This window comes from Neomonachus schauinslandi, chromosome 9, assembly GCF_002201575.2.
Source record: "Neomonachus schauinslandi chromosome 9, ASM220157v2, whole genome shotgun sequence".
Lineage (NCBI taxonomy): Eukaryota > Metazoa > Chordata > Mammalia > Carnivora > Phocidae > Neomonachus > Neomonachus schauinslandi.
Genome location: NC_058411.1, coordinates 134,156,869 through 134,175,303, shown reverse-complemented (window position 1 = coordinate 134,175,303; position 18,435 = coordinate 134,156,869). Strand labels below are relative to the sequence as shown.

At 43.1% G+C, this 18,435-nt stretch overlaps 1 protein-coding gene across 1 annotated transcript in view; it reads right to left on the bottom strand.

Annotated features, from left to right (window-relative positions):
- Positions 1-11,287, bottom strand: part of AKAP13 (A-kinase anchoring protein 13) — a 112,662-nt gene extending 101,375 nt beyond the window's left edge. Inside the window, exon 1 of the mRNA XM_044918144.1 lies at positions 11,145-11,287. Coding sequence (XP_044774079.1) covers positions 11,145-11,225 — 81 coding nt within the window. The 5' untranslated portion in view covers positions 11,226-11,287. The remainder of the gene's footprint in view (positions 1-11,144) is intronic.
- Between the last annotated feature and the right edge of the window lie 7,148 nt (positions 11,288-18,435).

Genomic DNA, 18,435 nt, shown 5'->3' with positions numbered 1-18,435 from the left:
GGGCTCCTCTGTGCTGCCCTTGGGGAACTTGGGAAGCAAGAGGAACCAACAAGGAAATGATGTTCATGGTGCTTTTTGTGCAATGAGTAATGAATTCATTTGTCCTAGGACCGAGGAGCCCTGTGACTTCAGCTAGCACCCATGAAACAAGGCTAACTTGGGAGCCTGCAAGTAGGGTAAAATCTCAGACCTATCACAGTTTTGACAATTAGTATATATTAAATAGTATTAAAACATTTAAACACAGTGGAAAGCAAAAGTCTCTTGACAGAATCACACCTATGTGGTGAAAAACCCTAATCTGATTCAGTTTTTCATTGAATGATTATGCTTGAATAAACACCAAGAAACAATATCTATTTTAGCTTTTCTATAGTTTCCCAAATTTTTCTTTACAAATTACTTTTTGGCAAATCTTCTATTTTGTCATAGCTTTAGGCTGACAGAAAAGTTACCAAGAAAGCACATAGTTCCTATATACCTCTCCCTCACCAGCGTCTCCAATGGGAACATCTTTTTTTTTTTTTTTAAAGATTTTTATTTATTTATTTGACAGAGAGAGAGAGACAGCGAGAGAGGGAACACAGGCAAGGGGAGTGTTTTATTTATTTATTTGACAGAGAGAGAGACAGCGAGAGAGGGAACACAGGCAAGGGGAGTGTGAGAGGGAGAAGCAGGCTTCCTGCGGAGCGAGGAGCCTGATGCAGGGCTCGATCCCAGGACCCTGGGGTCATGACCTGAGCCGAAGGCAGACGCTTAACGACTGAGCCACCCAGGCGCCCCTCCAATGGGAACATCTTACATAACCCTGGTACATTCGTCAATAGTAGAAACCGACGTCGGTACGTTACTATTAACTAAATTCTAGACTGGATTTGGATTTCATTTCTCTTTCCACTAATGTTCTTTTCTGTTCCAGGATCAAAATCAGGATACCACGGGGCACTGAGAGAGAGAGAGAGTGTGTGTGTGTGTGTGTGTGTGTTGGTGTGTACACACATGTGTGTGTAATCTGGCATTTTAACATTTTCAATGAAATGTAATTCATATACTCTAAAACTCACCCAACTAAAGGGTATGATTCAATGGTTTAGGATATTCGCAGAGTTGTGTAACCGTTAACCAATGTCTAAGTTGAGAAGATTTCATCATGCCAAGAAGATACTGTATCTGTTGTCTTCACACCCCACCCCAACCTCCATTTCCCAGTTCTGGGCAATCATGAGTCAACTTTCTGTGTCTATGGACTTGCCTACTCCAGACACGTCACATAAATGGAACCACACATTATGTGGTCTTTGGTGACTGGCTTCTTTTACTTAGCAAAGGGTTTTCAAGGTTTTCCCATGTCAGAGCACATATCAGCACTTCATTCCTTTTACTACCAAATAATCTTCCACTGTGTGGGGATACCCACATTTTATTTATTTATTTATTTATGATGGACATTTGTGCTGTTTTCACTTTCTGGCAGTTTGGAATAATGCTGCTATGAAAATCCACGTATGAGTTTTTGTTTTGGCGTGTTTTCATTTCTCCTGGGTTTACACCTGGGAGTGAAACTGCTGGGTCATGTGATACCTTCATGTTTAACATTCTGAGAACTGCCAGACTTTTCCAAAGTGGCTGCACCATTTGATGTCCCCACTAGCAATGTATGGGTGTTTTATCTTTCCATATCTGTGCCAACACTTGTAATTATTCTTGTCTGTCTGTCTGATCGTAGCCACCCTAGGAGGTGTGAAGTGGTATCTCATGGGGGGGAGAGAGAGAGTATGAGTGTGTGGGGGGGGCATGCCAGGGAGAAGCAGACTCCCTGCTGAGCAGGGAAGCCCGATGCCAGGCTCAATCCCAGGACCCTGGGATCATGACTCGAGTCAAAAGCAGACGCTCAACTGAATGAGTCACCCAGGTGCTCCAGGAGTATATATTTTTTAAATGGAAAATATATTTTAATCTGTTGGTTACTTTCTAGGAAAGGAAGACAGTATGAAGATGTAATATGCATCACCCTTAGGTTTGTCTCCCTCCTTATTAAAAAAAAAAGTATTAAATACCTTCTATATATCAAATCATTATGTGAAGCCTTAAAAGCAGAAGTAGTCAAGAAAGTGTCCTGCAAGGACTCAGAGTTTATGTGAGAGAGATGTGAAAGTGGTCAGTTACTATGTGCCTTGCACACAGCAGGCACTTAAAATGTGTGCTGACTGGGACAGTGTGAGCTATAATTAATAGAAAGGAGAACGAGAGGAACACCATAAGGAGTAACCATGTTTTAAATGCTGCGTGCATTTCTGGCCAGGTCACGACACAAACAGAGACATGGGACCAGAGTTAACGACTCTCTTCTTCCGCTCCATGAATGGCATTGCACAACATAGTGAGTGGGGAAGTCAGAGACAGCCACACCCCTTGTAGAAACACAAGAGTTCAGAGAGCTTAGTTTCACAGAAGTTAAGGAAGCAGAGGGCTGAAATGAGAAGGTAGGTCCACGGTGTCAACCACTGTAGAGCCATCAAAACAGATAAAAGACGTTACTGGACTGGGCAACTGTGAGGTTTCTTGTGACTTTGGAAAGAGCAGGTTTTAATAGGACAGGTAAGATCAGAATTAAAACTGTAAAACATCTCTCGATATCTCTAGATTCACAGTACTTTACAGTTTGTAAAATACCATCAGCTAGACTGGACCTCTCTCCTGCCCCAGGAGGAGGGACGATGCCATTTCGGAGAGGAGCCCACACACACTGCGATGCTACATTTGGGGACAGTATCCTCGCGTATGAACTGAACTGGTAACTCCGTCTGCTCCCAAGACTGAGCTTCTTGAGAACAGAAGCACATCTTTATTCCACGGGTCTCCCGACTGAGTAGTAAGTGTGGGGTTTAGGGTGGATTCTTAACGAATAATCTTTGAATTCATTATCCTCAGTGATTTTACAGAGAATGAAAAGTTAGGAGAACCTTTAGGATTATCACTCTGCCTCCATTTACCAGATCCATAAACAACCGTTAAAACCGAGGCCAGCAGAGGTGAAGTAACTTGAACAAGTCAGTACGGTATTCAGAAACAGTGAGGGCGTTTTCCTCACTTCCAATCCAGCATTCTTTCCCCCACCCCACAAGTGCCTCTTCTGAGTTTTTTCTTTGTCTTGGAATTCAACAATTGTTTAAACAAGTTTCAATAACAATACTAAACTGAAAAAAGCTGGCAAAGTGCAATTCAGATCTCTGGAGATTAGTTGGAAAACAGAGTCCCTGTTTACTTTAGACAAAAAGATTTAGAAAATAAAATATCAAATGAAACAACTAATATATGGAACTGTGGGCGCCAATTTTTTTAATATTAGAATGCTGTCATTGACAGAAATGTTTTCTGTTTGCTTTGGGCTCTCTGTCTAGATGCCTGCTTCAGTCACTGACAGCTAATTCACAGCGATGCGCCAAGGAGGCTCACCGTTTCTATGGACACAGACACTTAAGCAAATCTGGCCACAATGCAATCATCAGCCGGTTCCTTCTTCTGAATTAGGACTCATTTACAAACATTTAAAAGTAAAATCTATATTGGAAAATGGTAAGGTTTCAAGTAATTTCAGGAAATGCATGTAAGTCAAAACCACAACGAGACGCTGTATTACAGCCCTTCGGGTGGCCACATTCACCTCCCCACCTCCAAAACACCACCGAGGAAATTTCAACAAGTGCTGGCGAGGGCACAGAGAAGTTGGAACCTTGGGCACTGCTGGTGGGAATGTCAGACAGCCGTCGCTGTGGAATGGTGGCTGATACTTCCCAAAATGACACGGAGGACTACCATATGATCCAGCAATCCCACTTCTGGGTATATGCTGAAAAGAACCGAGAGCTGGGACTCGAACAGATCCTTGTACACCCATGTCCACAGCAGCGCTATTCACAGTAGACAGAAGGTGGAAACACCCCAAATGCCCATCAATGGGTGGATAAATAAAATGTGGTACGCACATACAGTGGAATACCATTCAGCCTTAAAAAGGAAGGACCCTCGGACACAGGCCACAACACAGATGACCCTGCAGACATGCTGCTGAGTGAAAGAAGCCAGTCAGCCAAGTATAAATACTGTACGTTTCCACCTATGTGAGCTAACCAGAGCAGCAAACTCAGAGACAAAACAAAATCAGAATGGTGGTTTCCAGGGATGAGGAGGACGGAGAGAGAAGAGTGGAATTATTATTTAATGGGTAGAGTCTCAGTTTGCAAAGATGAGAAAGTTCTAGAGACGGACGGCGGTGACGGTTGTACAACAACGCGAATGTATTGACCCACCATGACCTGTACGGCCGCTGCATGGTGAATTCTGGGTTATGTGTGTGCTCCCACAATCAAATTTAAAAAAAAAGTGTGCGCCAATTAGAGATCAGCAAGCTCGTTTAGACAAAAGTGGTCAAGCGGTGCACACAGGGGCAGAGCTGGAATTCTGGGCCAGATGCTACCAATCATGGTCAATGCCGGAGGGCCGACTCCATGTGCACCGAGTGTGGAAAGACTGTCAAAACACGTATCAGCATTTTCCACCACATCCTGTATACAGTGACAGCAACACCAAGCATATTGTCTTCTTGTGTGAACAGATCGTTCTTACCATGTAAGTAAACTGCTTAAGAGATATAAACTGGATTACAAAACATCTCCCCCGTTTCAGAATCTGATGTCACAGGTAAGTCTGCCCTAGTCTCAGTGCTATTCTTCAACAACTGTCTCTTTCTCACTCACACCAAGAGACAACTTAAAGACCACACAGTGTGGCTACACTGGAAACATTTTCAGAATGCTTCCTATAGGCCAGATACAACGCCAAGCCCTGAGTACAAACATGGTAACACACCTGTTTGCCCATTAGTCTCTTCCAAAAGGTGACCTCTAAGACTGAGATTTTTCCATAAACAGATGATAAGCTGGTTCTCTGTACTATCAACAATCTTCTTACTTGGCTCTGAAACTAGGCTTGGCAAGATTCTGACTGTTAGCAGGTTTAGGAGACAGAAAAGGAAGAAACAACAGTGTCAAGATGCTAATAATTTGAGTTTTAAAGAGAACAATGAAGATGATTATGAGCCCCTCTCTCCAGATTTTGCACTATGGCATCTTTGAGGTCGTACGAGCAAGATGAAGGACTGGAACTGACTGAATGGGTAGGAGAGGGAAGAGTTCAAGATGATTCAGAACTTCTGTTTAGCAAGTGGCTGGAAGTGAGAAAGACAGACATTCTGCTATTACATATACACATTTTTGGGAGGAAGAAGTTACCAAAAAACTTTCTGGCTCTGACCCCATTTATGATTCTTTAGCTAGAAACCAAACTTAGTCCTTTATCCACACTATCTCCATGATCCTTAGATCACAGACACCATAGGTATTCAACATCCGAAGTTCGGAGGAACTACGTGGCACATGGACCCTGGGACAATGGAAGCTCAGAAGAAACGTCAGGGCCATCCAGATAATTCTTCATTCCTGCCATGAAGTCTGGGACTCCTTGTGATCATCTAAACTGTACCCACGTTGTGTTCCCATCAGTCTGAAAATAGAGTTGTACATATTTCCAGCAGAGAGGGAACTGCCTTTTGTTTTTGGCAGTGTTTCTCCTACTGTTTATATCTGAACATCCTAATAATACGAGCTCATGGTTACACCCAGCCTTCCCAGCCATTGCTCATATTTACTTCCTCTGCAACTGTCTCAGGAGATCCAGCCAGAGTTACAAGGCTGAACAAAAGGAAGCAAACACCCACCATGTGGACACAGAAGCCAATACTTGAGTCAAAATCTTTTCAGGGAGTCAGACTGCAACTGAGCAGATATGCGCAGTTGTCCTCAGTCCTTAGCTTCCTTACATCTTTTGTTTGATGCAAGGTGGAACTGTCTTAGAGAAAGCAAACTTATAAACGATGTATTTCTCGGGAAAATGACACTAGGCTTAAAGATAAATTACTCTTTCTGAGCTTTAGCTAATGAGGTCATGTGGCCTGCCCAAACATCACGGATAGGGATGGGATTGTCCTCTGTAAATATTTTCATTCGATGCACACAAAACATGGTTGCAAATCTTTTAAGCATTCACCTGACACTCTTAATTACTAGCTACAAAGTATGCTCAATAAACCATCAATAACATGAAGAATATTATTAGTAATAGGCAATATTTTTGCAGGTACCTAAAGTTGTAACATTAGTAAAACAGAAATGGGCCTTGGACTAAAATCAGGTTACGTCAGCAGTCAATCCTAGATTCTGACACCCTTCTTTCTGGTATGCTAGTTTTGCAGTAAGTTTCAGATATGTAGTGTCCTCTTGTGTTAACACTGGTCTCAGGAATACTCACCACGAATTTAGCTACTGAACTATGTTAGGTGAAAACTTCTATCATTCATTAACTTGTGAGTTCCCTACTAGCTTTTTGAAGGATGCTGACAAAAAAAGGCATGTTAGTACCAATGGGTTCCTGCTAACCATAAAATTCTTCCATACCCCATAGGGGTAGTCAAGGGAAAGGCATAGAGTGAGGAAGGGGTGGGTGGGTGGGGGGGTGGGTGGGTGTGTGTGTGTGTACACGAAAGGCATAGAGTGAGGAAGGGGTGTGTGTGTGTGTGTGTGTACGTACGTACTGGGCCGTGTATGTGTGTGTGTACCAAGGAATACTCTTAACTTATGCCTTATTATTTAGCAAAGAATTCAGAAAGGAGGTAACACTTCGGGGATATTGGAGGCTGATGATGGGAAGCAAGAGCTGATCTGAGGACAAAGACTAACAACATATGCAGCTTTAGGGAAGTGTTAAGAGAAGGCCTTGATGCAGGAGAGCTACCATGAAACAGAACTGCACAGAACTGATGAAGGGAAAAGATCGGATTGCAGCATGAGCCAAAGAAAGCATCGGGACATAACCCAGAATGAGAATTGTGAAGCTAATCCGCAATGAATTACTAGGATGCCAGTGGGAGGGCCTACAGTCGTAAATGTGGAATTCCACAGCAGTGGGCCCACAATCTGAATTTTGTGTTTACTGTCATCCTCTATCTCTGTATTCTTACCTTTCAGTACATTAACTACAGCTTATGGAGCATGATGCGCAGGAATCCTTACTTAGAAGCCCTAAAAGATTAATTCATTCAATTAACAAAACTTTTTTGTTTTTTAAGATTTATTTATTTATGTGACAGAGAGACAGCGAGAGAGGGACCACAAGCAGGGGGAGTGGGAGAGGGAGAAGCAGGCTTCCCGCTGAGCAGGGAGCCCGATATGGGGCTCGATCCCAGAACCCTGGGATCAGGACCTGAGCCGAAGGCAGACACTTAACGACTGAGCCACCCAGGCATCCCTTAACAAAACTTTTTGAGCATTTAATACAAATTAGGAACATTGTTTTCAGTACTTAGAAATAGTGAACAGATGGAAAAATTACAAGCTCATTTGTATAAAAGAGCAAATTTCCATAGACAAAAGTGGAGTGAGAACATACACACGATCACTTGAGAACTGAAGTGGCATATACACCCAAATATAATTTTTTTAAAACACTGATTAAAGATACCGAAGCTCAAAATGAAAAATAATTAGAGAATACTTCTGAATGATTAAAGAAAAAAAAAATAATTGTGGAAAAAATCTGCAAAAATTGTGCAACAAAATGAATTTATGTGAGGCCACGAATCTGCCCTAAGTGTTATGGAAGGAATTCCTACCCTGGGAAAAAAGCAGTAGACACAGCTTCTAAGACTATTTTCAATAGGAAAGTCTAGGGGCACCTGGGTGGCTCAGTCAGTTAAGCGTCTGACTCTTGATCTCAGGGCTGTGAGTTCAAGCCCCATGTTGGAGCCTACTTAAAAAGCAAGCAAACAAACAAAAACACAACAACAAAAAACTCCAAGTCTAAAACAGAAAAGAAACACATGTATATTTATATGAGAACTGATCCACATATTCATGTAACAAAAGGCACTGCTGACTTGAAGAGGAGGTCTACGATAGCAAGAAAAAACATGAACTTTGAAAACAATCAGATCTGGGTTTGCATCCTATTACCTATTACACATGAGCTGTGGAGATTGTCAGAAAATTACTGAATACCCCAATCTGTTTTCCCATATGTAAAACGAGACAAACACTAGGAATTTAAAAATGAAAAGACTGGATCTCATATCCATCCACTTCTTCCCACTTCAGACCACAAAACCAAGTTACCGTGCCTCGGGCTGCCACAATGGTGGCCTACCTCATTCCCACACCTCAAATAATGTTCAAAACATTATTTGAGAAGTAACGTATCCAAACAAAGCCAAGTCCTCACGGCTGTCAAGGCCCTGCTTTTCTAGGTCCCACTCAGGACCTTTCCGATACTGGTCCTCTGCTTGCACAGTCACGTGACAGCACCGTCACGGTGGCCTGGCCACTGCTTCCCCGAGTACCTCAGGGCCTCTACATTTACTGTTCATTCTCGCCCGAACACTTTCCCTTGGTAGAGCGAGCATCTTTCTATCCTCAGGAGATCAGTTTTTTTTATTTTTTATTTTTTAAAGATTTTTATTTATTTATTTGACAGAGAGACACAGTGAGAGAGGGAACACAAGCAGGGGGAGTGGGAGAGGGAGAAGCAGGCTTCCCGCTGAGCAGGGAGCCCGATGCGGGGCTCGATCCCAGGACCCTGGGATCATGACCTGAGCCGAAGGCAGACGCTTAACGACTGAGCCACCCAGGCGCCCCAGGAGATCAGTTTTTTAAATGGCAGCACCTCAGAAACATCTTTTTTCTAAAACAGGCCTTCTGATTATTTCCTATATTCCCCACTGCTTATTCCTGTCGAATCACTTACAGTAATTCCTACTTTTTACTTTCTCTGTTTACTGTCTGTCTTTGAGCAACAGGAGGATCTTAAAGAACCGTGTACCCATTGGACTTAACACCATCGCTGGCATCGACCGGGTCATCAATACTGTTTTAATGTACGGCTCTCAACAACCTTCTTCTCTGTCGCCGAAGCAAAAAAATTAACGCGAAACTTAGCTATCTTATTTCAAACACACTATTTTCAGGACTCTTAGTGTTTACTTATTTGTAATCAATGCATATTTTCTGAGAAGTGAAGTTTTCTCTACTAAAACTCTTTCATTATACAACTGGCAGCATGGTAAAAAAAAAAAAAAAAAGAGAATACAAACAAATTCACCTAAAAAACTAATTCTATCCTTCATTAGCTATGGCCTTGTGGAAAAAAAAAGAAACTCACATCTTTGTCAGTCAAGTACTTCATACTCCTCACCATGGCTCAAGAGATGAAGAGAAGCCTTACACTCTTCCTGTAAAAGTGGGGGGGGGGGGGGGGGGGAGAAAAGGGGAGCAGCTGCTGCCTAAGCAGTAAGTCTCAAATGAAATAATGTACATGGAAGTGTTTTGTTAAAACGGTAAAACAGCATATCCGAGGCCAATAAGCCCATGCTGATTTAGCTGTTCTCGTAAAGGCTTTCCTTCCCAGCTAGAGCATAGAGCACTACCCATTTTAGCATTATCTTAAATGTATGATTCTCCCTGTGACACCTAGACTGGGATGTTCTACCCTCTCTCCCTTTTTTCCTTCTTTCTCTTCCCCCAGACAAGTAAAATCTAAGATCATCAAGAGTCAAGCATATAGGGGCGCCTGGGTGGCTCAGCTGGTTAAACCGCTGCCTTCAGCTCAGGTCATGATTCCAGAGTCCCAGGATCGAGCCCCGCATTGGGCTCCCTGCTCATGCAGAAAGCCTGCTTCTCCCTCTGCCTGCCACTCCCCCTGCTTGTGCTCTCTCTCTCTCTCTTAAATAAAATCTTAAAAAAAAAAAAAAAAAAGAGTCAAGCATATAAAGGTCCTAAAAACTGGGCTCTCCTAAATATATTATATGAGGACAAAAATTTTAAAACACCACTGTGCTTTCATAGAGGTAATCACATTTCAGAGAAACTAAAATTAATAACATCCTGGAACAAGTTCAAAATGCCAAATTCCCCAACTGCTCTCAGCCTAGGCCTAGCAAGTCAGACAAGTACCTGACAGCAATTAGGAGGGACAATGACACCACTCTACCACAAATCACCACTCCTACCTGGGCCCTCATCCAAGGTGGTAGTTCATTGGCTTCTGTGTCTAGCCTTCTAGACCCATTTCTTGGCCTCAATGGACCAAGGAAAAAATTCAGAAAGTCCCAAGTAATAAACTGAACTGATAAATTGATAACACAGTTCCAAAATTTCCTTGACCAGGGCAATACATTACCTCTCTGCCTACACTCCGTCTAGCTTTACACTTTCACAAGTTCAGGTACTGAGGTTCTTTTGGCATGTGTGAAGCACTTGGTTGACTTCCAATTTCCCCTGCCTTTGCCAGAAAACTGCTAAACTTCCAAAAAGTGCTCCTTGAGTTGTCCAACATTCCCAGACTCCCATCTTATGGCTGGAGGAGTCCTTACTAATTTTAGATTCAAGGATGCCTTCTGTGAGCAATTAGCTATTCAGAGTCTCCACCCCCATCCTGCTTAGATACCCAACATCACTAACGCAAAGAAAACAAATACAGCTATCAACAGAGTCCAAGAAAGGCAGTCAAAACCAAGGCTGAAGCACCACTTTGCAACTTTAATAAATAGGTTGGAGACCCTTCCAAAGGAAATGTTCATCTTGCCCCTACAGAGCTGCAAGAGACAGCAGAAGACAACAGAGAGCGATACCCAGACAAGTAGGGCTGGAGCAAGGGAGGCTGAGGGGATGGAGAACAGGGACAGAGGGACAGACAGAGACATCTTAGGAAAGAGCAACTCTGAAGGTGAATTTCTCCCGCTGTGATTTTCAAGAGTATGAGGTGCTCCTAAGCTTTAAGAAAGCATTTTAAAGCAAAGAAAATGACATTTCAACAGTAAGTGTGGCTCAGTCCTGATTCTTAAGCGCCCCCCCACCCCAGTCTCTGTTCAGATCTTCTTTTAAGAACCTTAAAATCACCAACCTCACCCCTCCGCTCCCGACTTTTCACACATCTTCTCAGCCTTTCTCCCAGTACAGGGCAGCCAGGCGCCCAGTTACTGGATGCAAAGAGAGAAAGGAGCTTGCGAGGTTTGGGGCGTGTGAAGTGCGGCCCCTTACCTTCAGCAACACCACATCCACGGTCCTGTCCACCTTGGAGATGTCACACAAGCTGTACCGTCTCTTGTGCCGTTCATACATCTTTGTTCCAACGGCGCCCCCCAAGTCCACCGTTCCAAATTTCTCACGCTGAACTGGAGATCACTGCCCTCCTAACTCCTCTCTCTATAAAACCCTCAAAAGGTCCAAAATTGATTAAAAAGAAACCAAGTGGAATCCAAGTCCTTGAACGGATGGAAGGCTTTCTGGCAAGTTGAGAGCACTGTAATTCATACTATAAACAGTAAGTGCCTCCTGATCCTATACTTTATGCAGATCTTGAGTGAAAGAGAAGCACACAGCGTTTCCATCACTGGCAACAACTGCAGTAGAAAAATTAAGAAGGAACCGGCTAAGCACAATGGCTGACGCACGTGGGGGAAAAACCCAAAGCAGGCAATAAAAATCCAGTATGCACTTTGTCAGGAAAAGCAAAAGACAGAAAAAGGTAAGACAACTCTATTTCAAAGGGATGGCACGAAAACATTCTCATTCTCTCATTAAATTCTGTTCTTGCTTACAAAAACAAAACAAAACAAAAAAGACAAGGAGGGTAAATTTTTCCTTTACAGAAAAAACAAAAACAAAAACCAGCAGAAGCTTGGAGATTCTGTTCAAAGTCGAGTCTTCGGAGTCAGGCTCTTGCTCACCAGGCAGGAGGGCTTGGTTCTGATTTCAGTTGAAAATCTCTAATGACAGCAGAGGAAAAGGCGAAAAGAAAGACCACTCCTCCTGCTCTACTCCCTCCTCCCTTCTTGGGCGCTGGCCCTTCCCTGCCCCAGCCCCCCTTCCCCTCAGGAACGTCACTACTTGCCCTTTGAGCTCCTCACCAGCAGCCTTGGAGGTTTGAAAACCTAATTGCAGTGGGAACATGATTCATCCACAGACGGAGAAGAGAAAAACAAGGCTTCCTTTTCCAACCCACTTCCTCCTCCTCCTCCTCCTCACTGTCCCCTATGAAAAAGGCTCTGTCAGGCATTGCAAGATGCAACTCGAATGCTTTGATGTTGGAGCAGTACGATAATAAAGGGGGAAGGATGTCATCCTAAACATCATGAGCAAGTACAACATACTCATCCATTCCACGAAGTACAGAAAATTGAAACTACCCAAGGCGCACACTGCAGCTCCCTGCCAAATGCAAACCAATGATTTAATATGAGAAAAATGTCAGCCAAGTATTTCAGGGCTATGTCTCTAGGATCCAGAAGTGGCTACAAAAGTGCCTGATATGGTTTAAAAATCATCAAGAGTTCATCTTTTTGTTTTTTTGTGTGTGGGGGGGGAAGGGGGTGAGTGGGGAGAAAGGGAGTGAGTGAAGGAAGGGGCTTTACAGACAATTAAAGAGAAAAGGAGTAGAATGAATGGGTGCATGTGTCAATACTTCTGAGTGAGGAGGGTCACCTACACTGGGACTGCTTCCCCCCCCCTTCAGGGCTTTCAAGCGCACTGGCTAAGCCTTGTGGCTCTGTCACTTCATTCTTGCCGAGACCCCCCCCCCCCCAGGTCCGTCCTGTGCCACAGCCTCTGAGCGGCCTACTCCAGAATTCATCCTCTTCAGACACCCTCTCAACTTGGTTCGTAAGTGATGGGGTGGGGGGGAACTGAAGGAAGCAAAAAGGAGAAAAGAGTGGAGAGAGGAAAAGAATAAGATCTTGTCCTTCTAGGAGCATTAGGCTGCCACCATTTTCCTCAAGGGGCTAGGGGAGTCCTTAGCCAGACCTGAAGAGTGTGAACGAGGGGGTTCAGATACCACAGGGGAGAGGAAGAAAAGAGATTTAGTACTTAAATTTCTGTCAGTATTGCAAACAGAGTTGGTGACAAGGTTTCTCAGGAGTTTTATAAAAGGGGTGTAGAAGATCTGATGAGTCACCATTTCCTCAGTCCAGGCGTTCACATTGCTAACCAGCCAAAGGAGGGAAATGCAGCAAACCCTATGAGAAAGCGAGCGTTTTCCTCACCTATTACTACACTGTAGCCCTAGCCGTGCCCAACGCAGAGCCCGGATCCCCACCCCTCCCTGTGTCATCCAAGGCAGGTGGACTGCCTCCCCCTCCCCGCATGCCCCCGGTGAGCCCTGGCTCTGTGATGTTACCAACACGAACAGTGAAACAGATGTTGCTTTTCACTAGAGTGAGGATGGAAAACAGTAGAAACATGATGATTAGAGAGAGATTAAAAAGTTGTAAATAAAGTTCTTGCTCAGACTTCCCAAAAGGGTGGGAACCTGACCAGGACTTTACAAATACTTTGAGACTCTGTGGTCCAGAGCACAAATCGGAAGACCCTTTAGGCTTTAGGGTATGGGGAAATGGCTGGTTTTATCAGCTTTTCTGTAGGAACTTTCATCAGGCTGTAATTTAGAAACCCCCTCCTCTCCATATGAACACAAGGCTGGCTCCCCTCTGCCCTCCTCATGGTTTATCCCTCCTGCCACTCCCTCTGTTTTAATTAGAAGCAAATGTTTCCTGCTTCCAAGGTTCCCAGGCATCTCTCAAGGGATCGGAGATGCTTTAGTCACCATATAGCCTTCCTATTCCCAACCTCGTCTAAGTACTTACTGACTTAAATGCAGATAATCTATATTGCTTTAACAGATATTTTGTGCCTTGCAGTGAAGGCAAACAAGTAACAAGGTCTCTGTCCTCAAGACGTTTACATAAAGAGAAACCGGTTTCAAAATAATGTAATTGTCCGAAATGTTTTGAGACCTACAGACTAACCTTTTTATTTCTGACCATCTGCTGACTTTGTGCCAGAGGCTGGAAATCTAGGTTTCCTACTCCTTCTGCACACATAAACCTACTACAAAGATTTGGAATTGTCCTTCCGTATTCTGTTCCTTCTTGCAGAATAAACGCTTTGGGTAGGGAACAAATACTCGGGGCGGGGAGGGAGCGTCTGTTTTGCTTTCCCCTCTGGATCTGTTCAGCACTTTCCACAGAAGACAGAATCCGCAGTCCTGTGCTTGGGCTGCTGAGCTGACAATTCCAAGTTTTTATCAAAAACATCTGGAACCACTGAACAGTTATTCAGTTAGGAGTTTGAAACACAGCAACCAATCATTTTATATCCAGACCAGAGCCGAGAGCTACGAATTTTTGTTTTGAGAAAATTCTCCCTTTTCTTTAATTTTGGGAACTTGTAGTAAAATAGGTCTATTATTGACTCTTACCATAGTAGTTATTTACAAGATTAATCGTATCTCCCTTCTGTGTCCTCCATCCCACTCTCTATCCTCAAAAGGAGTCCCAAATTCTTCAACAGAAGCAACCAGTGCTTTTACTCTGTTCATACCACAGGCCCAACGTATGTTCTTAAAGATTCCAGAAAATGAAGTAGAAAAATATTTTATGCATTTTAAGTCAACTACAGCATTTCTGTTCACAAATTAAATTTTCCCTTGATTTATTTAATTACAAGATCTAACACCTTATCCAAATTATTTAAGCAATTCTTATGGGTCAGCTCTATTCAGCTCCTTTTGTTTAGTTAGGGCAGAACCCAGTCTCAAGGCCCCACAGTCAAATTTCTGAATTAGGACACCACCTAGTGGGGATGCTAAGACCCCAACAGAACACCAAAAGCCAGTAAGCACTGTGGGGAGGTGCAGGGGGGTGCGTCGGGGTGGGGGGGGGGTCTACTTCTAAATATTTTTCCTATAACCCCAAAGTGAACACAAAGCAGCAGCATGAGAATGGGCACTGGCTAACTGACCCCTCCCAATGATCAATTCAGTCTCTGCAGGAACACAAGGTACCAGGGTGAAAAATCAAGGGTTCTTTCTATTCCTGGTGTGCCGCTGTCTCACTGAGCAATGTGGGATGATGACCTGGACTCTCTGGACCTAGGTTTCCAGAACTGAAAAATGACGGGGTGGGCACGAGAGGAAGTTCCTTCTTGACTGGACATGGCTGGCGTGAGACTAAGAAATCTTTATCACCTGCCATATAGCTCATAGGATGTGGGCAGACGCAGAGGAGAAAGAAAAAGGAATTGAGAAATTCTCTCAAAATCGGCTGTAGAAAACATGTATTCTTGCGTCACTCACTGTTTTCCTCCGCCACTCTTCACATGAAATCAGAAGGAAGGAAAGGTCTACCACAGTTAATTTTCATTTATCTGTGATTTCATTAACTTAAAAATAGTGAGTCACCCAGAGTTACCCGTTTGTTGGTGGCAAAATTTACTAGAATACAGATAAAACACTTTACCTCCACTTGGGCAATTCTCGTCTGCTTGGAATAACAGACTCCTTCATGTATGACAGTTGATTAATTGAGACGAGAAAGAAGGAAATTCTTTACAATGGCTGCAAGAGCACGATTTCCATTTGGGATTTCCTTTTTAATTTCAACTGAGGTGTTTGATCCAGGAGAGGGAGGCCTACTGTCCTCGCCCCCAGGCACTTCTCTTTCAGATTTGGAGGTTCCAAGGTGAAAAAGGCAGCTAAGAAGGCGAAGAGGAAGGCCTGGCGGGCAGCCCACCAGCAGTTCTTTTTCATTTGGCCTGAGTGGTAGCAAAGCTGCTCGTCTGCTTTAACCCCTTACTGCCTTCGCAAGAAGAAACCTGAAGGCCATTTAGCTGGTAGCAGCAAATTATTTGACCACAACTAACAATGGCAAAAGAAATTAAGATGGAAGAATACAAGAAAAGTAACAAAAAGCCTTAAAAATGTCTCTGCACAAACTTTTGCTCCTCCTGGGAAACAGGTCTCAACAGGAACAAGTCCACAAATGCTGAATTTTACTAAAACTGCCAACAGCTTGGTAAAATAAAAGGAGTGGGGAGAAAGAGAGACGGCAGAATTGTAATTTCGGACAGCAAGGTAGTGACAGGATGGCTGCTTCTGGGGCAGGACTGATTAACAACAACGTGTACTGAGTACTTGTTATTTGCCAGGTGCTTCCACATGCACAATCTCATTGATTCCTCCTCAAAAGCTAGCATGTTAGCACCCACTTTGCAGCTGAGCAAGAAGCGCACTCAGAATACCTCTTGTGTAAGGTCAGGTCATACAGCTAACAACATGAGCCTCTCTCAAACTCAATTCTGTAAATCTTCTTTCCTTTCATTATGCATCTTAATCTTGCCTTGAGTAATCCCCCAAAGTTAAAGAAAGAAAACTACTGTTGAGAAAATGTAAGTTAAAATTTGAGGAAAGAAAACTTAGAATTTGTTACTCATTTCAATTATTTTCATATCTGATTTTACACAAATGCCAAAGGATTGAAAAATTTTTTTTCAATAAAAATGACAAATCGTTCCTAATTTTAGAAAGTACAGGGAGAAAGTGTATCATTACATTAAACAGACTCGACTTCTTTGTCAACATTTTAATACTGAACATTTCCTTTTTTTTTTTTTTTAACAGCTTCTCACTCTAGTAATACATTATAAAAATCAGAATGAACGCATCCAACACAGAGACTTTAGCCTGAACACTGACGCCTGAGAGCTAGGTCTTCCTCAGAAGGAACCGCTCTACTAATCCTAGTTTTTCTCCTTGGGACAAATACTATGTTGAGGCAGCATTTTAAATATTTGAAGATACCCACCAGGACTCACCGCCCTCCTCAGAGCTTCTCCCCTGGATCACAGTTCCCACAACTGCTGGCTGGCTGAGGGCTCTCGCTACCCTGGGGTGATCAAGATCAAACTGACCGTCTTAACAGGAATACCACCCTATTACAAGGATGAAACGCCTCTGATGAAATAAGCTTACTTCCTGTCCCTTTTTTGTTGGACTCAAAATAGGTCTTCTCCATACTCTAATAAACGTTCCATACCTTGTGATTTTATGTAAGAACCCACTTTACATCTTTCCCTTCTATATTCTCATTATCACTTTAGCCTAAAACAGCATCTTGAATCTAGATTCTGTCACTGAAATAACAGCTGTCCCTCCAAACCTTGTGTCATCAATAAAGCTGAAGAGCAAGGCTGACAATGGAGGCCCAGGGGCGCCTGGGTGGCTCAGTCGGTTAAGTGTCTGCCTTCAGCTCAGGTCACGATCCCAGGGCCCTGGGATCAAGCCCCACATCGGGCTCCCTGCTCAGCGGAGAGCCTGCTTCTCCCTCTCCCTCTACCTGCCGCTCTGCCTACTTGTGCTATCTGTCAAATAAATAAAATAAAATCTTTAAAAACAAACAAACAAAAAAACAGTGGAGGCCCAGAGATACCCCAAAGCCTCCCCTGGAAGGACGGCGATGCACCAACCAGCACTCCTGATGAAGGGCTAGTCCATCAGCTATAAAGCCAACTGAACCTCCAGTCCCATTTCTTCATCTTCTTTACTATGTGGAACAATCTGTAACATTTCTTGCTGAAATTAATACATACTAGATGGCTGGCATTCTCCTGTTCAGCCCGTCTAGTGACCCTATCAAAAGAACTGAGACACCGCCCATGCAGCATACGGTTTGATAATCATTTCTGTGTGCTCATGCACTATATTTGAAACCAGATCCCAAAGACAGTCATATCTGATCAACTATAAATCATATTCACTGTTATTTCTGAATGTTCTGGCAACATTTATTTTTAGCATGATCATTATGACTACATCACATAAGACAGTACGGCACTGACAAAAAACAAAACCTACTCTGATTTTTTCCCTCATAATGGTGTAAGAACTACTTCTCACATGCAGAAATCTTACCAACTTCATAATCCTACAACTGCAAACTTCTGGTTGAGCAAAATAATTATAATAGCACCTCTTTTCCCCCCCCAAAGCATTAAGAGTAAAAAGGAAATGCACCCTCCCCACATGTTCTTATTCTTCAACACACTAACTATACTATTAAAGAGTCATTCAAATAACACTTCTGCTATTTCCCCTGCCCAAATAGTTGGTATATACATTTACAACCACAAGGTTCAGACTAAATTTTGGTCATAACCTCTATTTCAGATGGTAAGCTAGACCTTGAAAAATATTTTTTAAGTTATCACTTAAGTGATTTTTTTTTTAAAGATTTACTTATGGGGGGGGGAGGGAGGGACAGAAGGAGAGGGAGAGAGAAACTCTAAGCAGACTCCATACTGAGTGTGCAGTGCAACATGGGGCTCGATCTCACAACCCTGAGATCACGACCTGAACCAAAATCAAGAGTCAGATGCTTAACCAACTGCACCACCCAGGCACCCCCACCACTTAAATGATTTTTAAGCAACTTTATTGAGATATAATTGACATACGATAAATGGCACCTATTTAAGTATACCAAATATTTTGTATTTTTAA